Source organism: Crotalus tigris, unplaced genomic scaffold, assembly GCF_016545835.1.
Source record: "Crotalus tigris isolate CLP2741 ecotype Arizona unplaced genomic scaffold, ASM1654583v1 scf7180000017740.2609645, whole genome shotgun sequence".
Taxonomy (NCBI): domain Eukaryota; kingdom Metazoa; phylum Chordata; class Lepidosauria; order Squamata; family Viperidae; genus Crotalus; species Crotalus tigris.
This window is the reverse complement of record NW_024096606.1, coordinates 1,780,829-1,792,925: the sequence shown is the minus strand read 5'-3', so window position 1 is coordinate 1,792,925 and position 12,097 is coordinate 1,780,829. Positions and strand designations below refer to the sequence as shown.

General features: G+C 42.0%; 1 protein-coding gene across 2 annotated transcripts in view; it reads left to right on the top strand.

Moving 5' to 3' along the window:
* The first annotated feature begins 1,917 nt into the window (after positions 1 to 1,917).
* Positions 1,918 to 12,097, top strand: part of GPM6B (glycoprotein M6B) — a 259,232-nt gene continuing 249,052 nt past the window's right edge. The window contains exon 1 of one of the 2 annotated variants that reach the window (XM_039339845.1): positions 1,918 to 2,139. In XM_039339845.1, coding sequence (XP_039195779.1) covers positions 2,136 to 2,139 — 4 coding nt within the window. In that variant the 5' untranslated portion in view covers positions 1,918 to 2,135. The remainder of the gene's footprint in view (positions 2,140 to 12,097) is intronic. The other variant, XM_039339849.1, reaches the window with a different exon arrangement.

The following is a 12,097-nucleotide window of genomic DNA, read 5'->3' as shown; positions in this document are numbered from 1 at the left end:
TACAAAGAACAAGCTGATAAAAAAGGGCTCCTCAGAAACCATTCTATGTCGGGGAGAAGGTTTATCTTTCTACAAAATATTTAAGACTCAAGTTGCCTAGCAAAAAGCAAGGACCAAAATACCTTGGACCTTTCCCTATAGTTCGGATTATAAATCCAGTAACAGTAGAATTAAAACTCCCTCACCTCTTGGGAAAAACCTACCCAGCATGTGGGTCGTTATGCCCACAGTAAAAAATGAAAATAAAGGTTATCTGCCGCTTGCCAGCTACGCCTCGGCCGGCACAGGGGGTGGCACCACACATGCGCTGCCGGGCAGGGAAAGTCCTCGACTTATGACCGGTTGGGTAGTCCTCGACTTACGACTGGTTGGGGGTCGCTGCATTAAAAAGGTTGAGAACTACTTCTGTATTGTTTAACAGTTGCTGTTACTGAAAGCCAGACTGGCTGTCTCCAAGCTGATAATGAGGTTTGGGGCAGGAAACTGTTACTTTAAACCTATTGGTTGCCACTTAGAGGCTAACTGTATAAATAGCTGTGCAGCAGCCTTTAGGGCTGCTTCTGTTCTGCGTTAATACACTTGTTTGCTGTTTCAATACTCTGCCTCGCTCAATGCCTAAAGAACCAAAGATATAACAATCTTCATTTTAGATGTCAAAAGGGTTTTGCGGCTCCCAGTGTTTTCTTTTGGGTGGGAAACAGGTCCAAGTGGCCCTTTCAGTGTTTAAGGTTGCTGACCCCTGGTCTAGTTATACTTTTTAGATACACTTTCCACTCTAGCAGGCAAGCTGGAAGTAATATGCAAGGAATAAGTTTTTGTTATCTGTTCTGATGTCAATCCTTAAGACTACAGCTTCTTGCCACCAGTTCTTACTTTTTGCATACCAGGCACATCTATTGTATCTATACTTTGCCTATCATTAAATAAGCAAACAGCAATGACTGCAATTCTTCTTCTGCCTTTTCTCCAGTTTTCTTTTCCCAAGGAAACTCCAAAATGTCTGCTACAGCAGGGGTCTTCAAACGTAGCCCTTTTATGACTTGTGGACTTCAACTCCCAATTGTGATTTTAAAATGTGTATTGAGTGATTCTGTGGGACTAATAAACCATGGCTTTCCATAATTAAACCATGGCTTTCAGAATGTATGAATAGAGTCTCAAAACAGATTCAATATGCATATTGTGTGCTTAACTATGGAGAAGCTGCCATTGAATGGGTTCATGCAACATGCAAAAATAAAATCAAATGCATCATTTAGGTTAGTATAATACTGTATGTGAACGGGTTAGGGTACATTATTATACTAACTTAAATGATGCATTTGATTCTATTTTTGCATGTTGCATGAACTCATTCAATGGCAGCTTCTCCATAGTTAAGCACGCAATATGCATATTGAATCTGTTTTGAGACTCTATTCATACATTGTGAAAACCATGGTTTAATTATGGAAAGCCATGGTTTATTAGTCCCACAGAATCACTCAATACACATTTTAAAATCACAATTGCTCCCCGATATGGACAGCTGTAACGTCATTTGCCTTTGTGATTTCGGATGCAGACTCCTGAACTTCACATTTTAAGTTCATTCATCCATTCATTTGGCTTTCATTATGAATATTTGGCTCCTTTGATCCTGGTTGACTAACAAATGACAAAAACTTAGGTTCGTCCTTCGGGGTGTGCTGATGGTGGTTCTGAAAGGGCAGATCTGAGGGTTCCTTCTCGACTCATTTCTCCCGAACCAGTTTTGGCTTCTGATACACTAGAAAAGGCGACCTTCCACTCCTTTTGCGCTTCCTCGGAATCCGGCTACTCAGGAAAAGAGGCGGCCGCATTACCACAAACGGCAGCACCCATGTCTCAGCCTTTCACAAAGGCGCGAAAAGAGACACTAATAGCCATTGCACCCCGGCCGCCTTCTCAGTAGCTGCTCAGTGCAGGCGCCGCCCCTTTGGCTGTGGCCGCTGAGGGAGGGACCCAAGCAGAGAGAGCTCGGACTTCGAGTGCTGATTTCTCGATTACGTTGGGCTCCTGCCGTCTCCTTTCCCAAAGCCGTGAAGTCGACCTCGCAAAGCAACTCCAGACCGCCGGCCTCTGGAGGCGAGCCATCTGTCCGCCTGCGAGAGACCATGGGTGAGTAGAGCACCGCAGCTGCGGTTCGGCTTTCCTCCGCCTCCCAAAACATTCCTAAACTTCTCCGGCTTCTCATTCACCGTTAATTTCTTCCTTGGCTGTGGTAGATTTGAATCCGAAACGAAGCGTAAGAGCCCCCACGTGGGTACCTTGACCAAGATAATGCATGTTACAGAAAGATCTCCTTAAGCTTCGGGCTTCCTGGCTCGTTTTTATCCGGATTGGCGAGACATCTTTTGGCTTGGTGGACTGAAATAGGACAGACTCTATACATGTTCTTTGGTCACTGCGTTGGGCATTCTTTTTTTTGGAGAGGGGAAGGAGGCTCTCTGACACTGAAAAGAGATTGCAAGGATTTTCTCTTTGGTTGTGGTGTTAGAGACATGGTGGAAGAATATCTAAGAGATTGCTGGATGAAGCACCCAGTGAAGGTTGTACAATAGAGGGAACACCCAATTGCCAAAAAGGCTGTTTCTCCCTTAAGTCTGTGGAGCTCTAGATCCACTGTGCCTCTATTTGCTGCATATTTTCTTGCACCAGTAGAATCATATATCCTAGATGGAGCCCATGGTGCCCATAAAGCAGCCTTGGAGAAAGCACAGTAAACTTAAACTAGATGGTTTCTATACTTGAGTTTGACCACTCTCCTGATTATTACAGCACCACTTTGGTTTTTCTTTTTGTCCATGTTTTTTTTTTTTTTGAAAGTTAGAACTACATCCTGCAGTCTGGTTAGAACTGGAAAAAGGTGGTTAATAAATTTAAGACTAAAGGCAGATGTATTTCAGAATAATCTTAACTACTAAACAGAACTAGGAATTTATAGTTGGCTATAAATCATTTGTCTGGATTTGTGTACTTCTTGGATTTAAAAAATGCTTCATTAACTTGATCTTTGAAAGTCCGGGAGTTCCCCAGTGAATAGCTCTTTGTTGAACTGAAGTACAACATCTTTCCTTTTCATATTAATATTAAGCCATTGTTAAAGCATTTGGGTTATTACAATAGCTTCTCTGAAGCTTAGCATTCACACTGAAACAATATTGCAAAGATGGTGCTAATTTATTCCAGCTGTAGTCAAAAATTTCAGAGATCTCTTGGATAGAATGAATTAGACATGCTAAACGTTCTCTGTGGCACACCTAACCTTAATACTTGTGCAATGAGCAAAGTTTTTTTAATGTATAATCAGACACTACTCAAGTTGTGCATGTGTTTGTATGTGCACTCATGTTTGTGTGTGTATAATTAAAGAAATATCAACAGCTCATAACTGGGGTAACTGATTTGAATTAATTGTTAAGGCCAGCTTGCTCCTTTGTTTGGGAATGGAGAGAGAAAATAAGTCACAATGTCAGATGTCCAGCTAGTGAATCCAAGAAAGGAACTCCTGGGACATAATTCTTCCCAAAAGTAACACTTTTACTGAATACACTACATTGGTACAAAAGAAGCAAAACCAGCTCTGAATTTCCCACTTGAATGTCCACCTAATTAAACTTGAATTCCCCCTTTGACCATTGTGATGTCCAATCACATATGCTCTTTTTGTTATGGGAACTGCTTGGACAGCGTGACCTTGAAGGGAGAAGCAGGGTCTCATGATTTGCAGATGGATTCTTGGCATTCCATTCCTACCCAATACAATTCAACCACCTCCCTTCTGATTGTTGCCAAGTTGAGAGCAGAGAAAAAACTAGGTGAAAAGCAAATCACTCTTAACATGCCAATCCACCAGAAGAATAAAACAGCTATAATGAACACAGACACACAAATTCATAAACAATTACCATGTACAAAGCATTGTTTCACATTGGTCGCTTAGAATACCTGGCGTGAAAGTTCTTTACCAGTCTAGCCACTCTAACGTCCTTTGCTGCCACCCATTCAGCATCTGCTATGAGATAGCCCTTTCACTATACAAGGTATTGCAACTTTCCCCTAGAATCCAAGATGCCCTTAATCTCATAGTGTTCCTCCCTTTTTATAAGGATCAGAGCAGAAGGATCCCCCTGACCAGTCTTAGCTTAGAATCTTGAATGGACTTTAGTAGACTGCAATGAAACATTGGGTGGACCCACCTAAAACTTCTCAGCATCTGTAGCTCCACTGTCACCGGGTTTATAATTTGCACAATGGAGAAAGGACCCATATACTTAGGACCTAACTTCTTACAGGGCTGTTTTAGGTTTAAATACTTTTTGGCCATGTACACTTTATCCCCCACCCTGAACTTCCTTTGAGGAGCTCTCTTTTGATCAGCTTGCTTTTTCTGGGCCTCTCTTACTTTCCCTAGTGCTTGTGCATGATAATCCAAGTGTGTCATGCCCCTGTCGGAGCCTGAATCTGCTGAGGAAGATGAGCTAGAACTGGAGCCGATGGAGGAGGCATTGTTGGCTTCAGAGGAATATGGGGAGGAGCAGGCTGAGGCAGGCCAGGGCCTTTCAGGATTGGGATGGCTTGAAGGCAAGGAGGAACAGGGGCAGGAGAGACAGAGCTCAGGTGATGAGCAAGGGCTTCCCCCTCCTGATCCTAGAGCACAGAGAGTGGAGAGAAGGAGGGAACAACTACTTGGGAGGAGAGCGCCCCGCCTCTCTCCACAAGGCACATCTGGGGACTGAGACTTAAGGAGACACTATGGGGAGGGGCATTTGTCAGGAACAAAGGCTGAATTATTGGAGGTTTGTGTGCCGTTGCTGACATTGGAAACAACTCTCTGATATCTTGTTCTGTGTTGTGTCTACCTGTAAACCCTGAAACTCTGACCAATTGACTGGCTGACAAACTTGATTTGGTGCTCCAAGCTCAGTTTGAATTTTGGCTTCTCTTCTGAAACTACTTAGGCAAGCTTGTATTTCCACGGACTCATTAGATTTTGATGTATATTCCTTTCTTTGTTATCTACTTGGCCTTGAGTAAACTGCTGTTCTAATCTAAAAAACATTTGAAACTACTTGCAGCCAGAGGCTGCTGAAGGTGTGTGTGTGTGTGTATCGTTACTTGTTCTAGGACTTGCCAGGAACATGGGAACATTTGGGGAACATTTGGAGCAATAAAGGAGCAGTTTGAATGGCCAGTTGACTGTGTTGCCTCTGTGCCGTGCGCTGAGTCATCACAAACTACCTCTCAGAAAGTCCGTCCATTCTGCCTGTGTAGTGGAAGTCGAGGTCCTGGGGGGAAGCTCTGGCATGGCTATGTACTCAACCTCCATAGCCACCTTAAAAGGGGTAAGTCTTGTGCTGCTATGCACCGAGTTGTTGTAGGGCCAGTGGTTCTTAACCTGGGCGATATTGCCCCCCAGGGGGTGATTTTGTTTTTCAGGGGGGCGATGGAACAAAAAGGGGTGACGTGGGGGCGAAGGAACAAAAAGGGGGCAATATGGGGGCGATTGAGCGAGAAGTTTTGGGGACGCTTTTGAGACATTTTCGTACAGTGAATCGCTGTATATCTGTTGTACAAAAACATCAGATTGCTCGCTATTAGTGGATTGAATTGTGTTTTCAAATGTTCCTCCAGCTAGCTTCAGTACAGAATGCTGTACATATGTGAATATGCATCACTTATCTTCATGCGCGTTCATAGCAGCCTCTACCCATACAGTGGTGCGCCATTGGCCAGAATGGGCAGTGATGAAAAGGGAGCACTTCTTTCGAAACATCGCATGCTGAGTGCTGTCCCCTGTGATGTCAGCTGTAGTGTTGACATCATAGTTTGAGTTTTCAGCTTTGTTTTCGAATTTTTGTTGTGATCTGTAAAACATTTTGTGTGTCTCTTTGTATTGTACTTTTTTAGCGTGCACTTCAATTTGATATTATATTTTCTTTGTGTCTTTTTAATCCTTTTTACAGTGTGCATGACTATATATACTTTCCTCAAATCTTAATTTAGTTTCAGAGTTTTCGTCTTGAAATTCTTAGTTCCTGCATTGCGGTTTGTTCTTATGCCCTTTTTATATTTCTTTTTGCGTCTTAAATTTCACTTGTAATTCAATCATTAAATGTTACTGTTTTTCTTTTCGGGCATTTCACTTTCTTGCAATTGAATTTTGTTTTCAGCGGTCATTACATTTAAGTGTCTTGAATAAATAAGATAATAATGAAATACATGTATCACGAAGTTTGGGAATAAAGTGACGGGTGGCATCAAAATTTTTCACACAGTTGAGATATGGGAAAAAGACTGGAAATAAACTATTTGCATCAATATGTCCTGATGACAATTTTAAAGAAAACAAAAAAAAGTGTTTGGATAAATTGAAGAATTATTATGTTGTGATTGAGAGGTTATGTTGGGGGAGGGGGGATGACAACTTCCTCATTGGCTCAAGGGGGCGATTTGTTCAAAAAGGTTAAGAACCACTGTTGTAGGCTATCTCAGCAAACAGTTGCAGGTCAGCCCAGTTAGTTTGCTGATAATTTACATAACTTCTTAGGTATTGCTCCACTATTGACTTTGTTTGTTCTGCACCTCGTTAGTATTGGGATAAAAAGTGGAGCTAAGCCCCTGGGAAGAGCCTATCAGGCTCATGAACTCCCACCAGAACTTTGCAGTAAACTGCACCCCCAGTCTGAAATAATCCTCTTTGGGACCCCATGCAGTCTGTAAATGTGTTGCACAAACAATTTTGCTAGAAGTCAGGCTGAGTGGAGTTTTGAACAAGGTATGAAATGTGCCTGCTTGAAGAACAGGTCAACAATGGTCCATATTACAGTGTTCCCACCACTTTCTGGCAGCTCAGCTATGAAGTCTATCTCTTCCCACAGCAGGGTTGGGTTGGCTACTGGCTGCAACAATCCAGGAGTTTTCTCAGGCAATCGCTTCATAGATGTGCATATAGGGCAACTTGCCACATAGGATTCTATGTCCTTTTTCATCCTTGGCCACCAAAATGGCCTTTTTATAAAGTGCAGGGTCTTTACAAATCTGAAGTGTCCCGCTGGCTTTGCATTGTGACTCCTTTGTACGGCCACTGTTCTCTGGCTGGCTGGGACATACACTTTACTCCCCTTCCATGCTAAAGCTTGCTTCAGCATCAAGTCTCTCTTATGCTTTTGGAACTATCATTCCCTCCCAGGGCTTCTCCTAGTCGCTGGATCAGTGAGTCTCCTCCTGATTGAGGGGGTTCTTCTGTAGCTGTCTCACAGCGTGCCAGTGCCACAAGTTGCTGAGATGGGATGATAGAGTTAATTATCTCTTCCCTAGTGCTCTTATATTGAGGCAGGCATGAGAGGGCATTGGCGAGGAAGTTTTTATACCCCAACAAATAATGTAAGGTGAAATTGAACTGGTTGAAGTATTGAGCCCATCGGACTTGCTTAGGGGACAGTTTCCTTGGGGCCTTCACTGCTTACAGATTCTTGTGGTCAATCCAAACTTTGAACTGGATTTTGCTTCCCTCTAAAAACTGTCTTCAGGTGAGGAGGGCCCAGCAGACAGCATAAGCCTCCTTTTCAGAGATTGCTCACTGCCTCTTGGAGTCAGACAGTTTCTAAGACATATAGGTGCAAAGTTGCAGCTCTCCCCTTACATTTCTCTGCATTAAGACTTCCCCCATGGCCACATTGCTGGCATCTGCCTGGATCATGAATGGCTTGTCTGGGTGCAGGTGTTTCAATATTGGCTCAGCAGCAAAAAGTCTCTTTAGTTTTTCAAAAGCCGCTTGGCAAATGACAGTCCAGTTCAAGGGTTGACTAGGTCTGGGCTTCATCCCCTCTCCCATTTTTTCATGATGGGCAGGGCTATCTGTGCGAACATGTGAATTAATTGCCTTTAGAGGTTTGCAAATGCCGGGAAACTCTGCAGTTGCCTTCTGGTCCATGGGGACTCCCATTCTAATATTGCCATTGCCTTTCCTGGATCCATTTCTACTTCCTCCCTGGAGATATGATAACCTAAGTAGTCTAGACTGGTTTTGCAGAAGTCACATTTGGATAACTTCGTGTACAGCAGGGTTTTTAGCAGCTTCTCTAGCACAGCTCTAACTAGCTTTATGTGTTCTTCCATGGTCTCAGTATAGATGAAAATATCATCCAAGTACACCAGCACCCCTTTATACAGGTGTTCATGTAGGACGTCATTAGTTGTATGAACATGGGGTGCCCCTTGCAGTCCAAACAGCATTGCTCGAAATTGGTAGCATCCCAAGAGACTGTTGAATGCAGTCTTCCACTCATCCCCTTCCCTAATTCACACTCAGTAATATGCTTCCCTCAAATCCAGCTTGGTTAAAATCTTCCCCTTGGACAAATAACCCAACATGTCCTTCGTTAGGGGGAGGGGCTACATGTTCTCCATGGAAATGGCATTTATCCCCCTATAATCCATGCACATTCTCAGGGACCCATTTTTCTTTTCTCTGAAAAGCACAGGGGCTGCCACCCTCAATTTGGCTGGTTGGATGAAGCCCCTGACTACGTTCTTATCTATGAATCCCCTAAGCTCCTCCATCTCTCTAGATATCATGGAGTACATGTTTGGGTCTGGCAGTTTAGTCTCTGACATAATTTCAATTTCTGTTGGGCAGTGAGGTGGCAGTACATCCGACTTCATCTCACTGAACACCTCAGCAAGATCACAGTATTTCCCCAGAATGAGTGGTTCCAACCCCTCACCCTTGGTTAGCACATTAGCCGGTTCCACTTTCACCTCTCTAATTTCAGGCTCGGGGCTGATACTTGGGGCTTTCTTCAGTTCTTGCTGCTTAGCCACCCCTTTTTTTCATGCACCACTTGCCATCACCACAATCTACTGCCGGGTTCCACTTCTTCAGCCAGGCTACTCCCAGGATCATAGTCTCTGTCATTCCTGGGGCTGCAATGAAGTGGATAGTCTCTATGTTCCTCCCAATCCTTAGGCTCACTGGTTCCATCAAGCAGGTTGCTGGCACTCCCCCGGGAGGGAACTGTCTAGCTGTTGAAATCCCATGAGTCACCTTAGTTTCCTGAGTCTCAACCCCCCAAGCTGATCAGGCACCAGGTGCAAACTGGCCACACCCATCCCCCACCCCGGCTTACTTTTGGGGTAGGGCTTATATTAGGCCCACCCCCAAAAATCAAACTAAGTCTTATTTTGGGGGTAGGTCTTATTTTCAGGAAAACACGGTAGTGACAGCTAAAACATCTTTCCCTTATTATGCCCAAAGTTCCACAGGTTAGGCTGTATATACTGAATGAATGAATAAATGAATAAACAAACAAACAAGCCGAGGTGGCGCAGCAGTTAGAGTGCAGTACTGCAGGCCACTTTAGCTGACTGTGTTCAGCAGGTCAGCGGTTCAAATCTCACCGGCTCAAGGTTGACTCAGCCTTCCATCCTTCCGGGGTAGGTAAAATGAGGACCCAGATTGTTGGGGGCAATGTAAATATATATATACATTGCTTACTGGTGTACACCGCTTAGAGAGTGCTTGCACTTAAAGCGGTATATAAGTCTCATAAATAAATAAATAAATAAATAAATAAATAAACAAAAGTAACTATTGGAACCATCTGGATGCTTAATTGTAGCAGCGTAGTGGGAATAGATAAATGAAAGAACTCCAATCTTCCTGCTTATGCTTTCTCGTTAAAGAGCAGCAGCATGCTAGGAAAAACTTACCAATTTCATTTATTTGACCATAGGGAAAGAACTAGAATAAGATTCAATAGGGAGTTTATTGAGCAATCTGTTTGAGACAGTCTGTTTCTCGTTTATCTCAACCTTTCTTATATTATTGTTGGGGAGAAGGCTAATGAGTTGAAAGCCCCTTGTAAGTTGACTTCTGTTATGTGCTCCTGGCTACTTTCCTTCATGACCAGAGGCAAGCTTGCTGACCAATAACCAGCCAAGACACAGTGAAGGCCTTTTGTTTCATTTATTGCAATAAGCGGGGAGAGAAGCTATCAAAGCTTGGTTCTCTCCAAAGTTTTAACCCAAAATATCTCCTTCTTTTATTCATCCCTATCACCGGCCGCTACACCCCATTGGCTGAGGTAGTATGAGGTTACACTCTTTCCATCAGCCTATACACATTTCCTGATAACATACTAAATCATATTCACTTATACAATAAGAATAAGAAAAATTAGACATGGAAATGGTTATTTTAAACTCAGTATAAGTTAAACAATAAGTTCTTTTCCTGCTTTTCAATTCAATGTGCCTCTCTTCTTATCTTATTCAGCTTATTTTCCTATTTTCCATTCAACCTTCCTTCCTGGCTAGCCATTTCTTTAAAAAAACTATTTATCTATTTTATGACTTTCCTCTTCCTTTCTCAGACCCAACTATTTTTGCCTTATCTTACTTCCTTAATCTCTTCCTGACTCTCACCATCTGTATTTTTCTTATTCAATTAGTTTCCATTGTCTCTGAAGATTTATCATATTGATGCATATTTATCACTTGTATGTTCAGGGGCAAAAACATAATACAGTATAAATAACAAATAAATGGGAGATGGCATCTCTGCTAAATATATTGAATAATCCCTTTTATAAGTGACAGGCTGCTTATAAAAGCTATATTCACAAATGGAAATGAGAGATGATGAAGTTGCAGGTTCTAAATGTATGCCCTTTTGTGTGACTCCCTGCTGATTTTTTTTCCTAGGAGTCAATGGTCAGGGATAAAAAAAAAGTTCTTTCTGTTTTCTTCTTATGATGTGGTAGGAAGATTTTGTGTCAGTTGGAGCTGGCTAATTTCTTGTATGTTCCTTATTTTCAATTTCTCAACTCCATTTTCAGAGAGAACCCTGTTACGTACATGGGAAAGATCCTCATAGCCAGATTCTTTGGCATGAATGTTTCTGAACTGAATAGGTCTTAAACCAGCAGAACACTCTGGTTTTCATAAGAGAAGAGGAAATAAGGCCATTTCTCTCTCTCCCTACCATTTTAAAGTAGATGGTTAGAAAATACTAAGGCAACAGTGATCATCAATTGTTCGAATAGTGTCTCCTTTTCTGAGAAGATTATGCATATTTTCAAACAGTAGTTTGAGAAGGGAATTTTGGCATTTACTTCAATGGGCCTTGCTTTCAAGTTCAAGTTCTGCCTTGGACTAACTCCACAGACAAGGATCGGATTCTGAAAACACATGGTTTTTTGGCTTCCTCAGATGGGGACAGAGATGAATATGTGCCTATTTAACTATATTTTATTTATTTAATTAAAATGTTCTCTAAATAATGGATTCCAAAATGGCATTCAGAACTAACTAAATTAGTCAACATGATAACCATGTAAGAAAAATAATAATGTTGTTGACCTTGCACTATACTAGCTATCATAGTTAAACTTACATTGTTGATGAAAAGTTAGTGCTGGGTGCTACTTTGAAACAGAGAAGTTAAGAATGTATTTTTATTGTCCGATACAAGGTTTGCTGTGTAAAATTTGACCCAAGAAAAGAAAGACAATTGTGTTTGTGTTTCAACTGTGCTTTCTTCTTTTGAACAGCTGGAGACAAACTCTGAAAGAAAAGCAATCCTCTTTCTTCCTATTGAGCTCTACAGTTTGTTTGGGCAGGATTAAAAATCCTTTATGAGCCACAATAATGGTCAAATTAGATTAATATTGGTCATTATAACTGGCTACATTTCAATTAGAGGATCCTTTTAGACCATTCTTCCTTCCTTCCTTCCTTCCTTCCTTCCTTCCTTCCTTCCTTCCTTCCTTCCTTCCTTCCTTCCTTCCTTCCTTCCTTCTATTGTTCTATTGCCCTTTTCATTTGTTCTATATGAATTATTTTCCACAGAAACATACAGGGATTAAATACATTATGAGTACAGGTAGTCCTCAATTTATGTTGCTAAGCGAGACATTTGTTAAGTGAGTTTTGCTCCATTTTACGACTTTTCTTGCCACAGTTGTTAAGTGAATCGCTGCAGTTGTTAGGTTAGTATCATGGTTGTTAAGTGAATCTAGTTTCTCCATTGACTTTGTCAGAAGGTTGCAAAAGAGGATCACATGACTTTGGT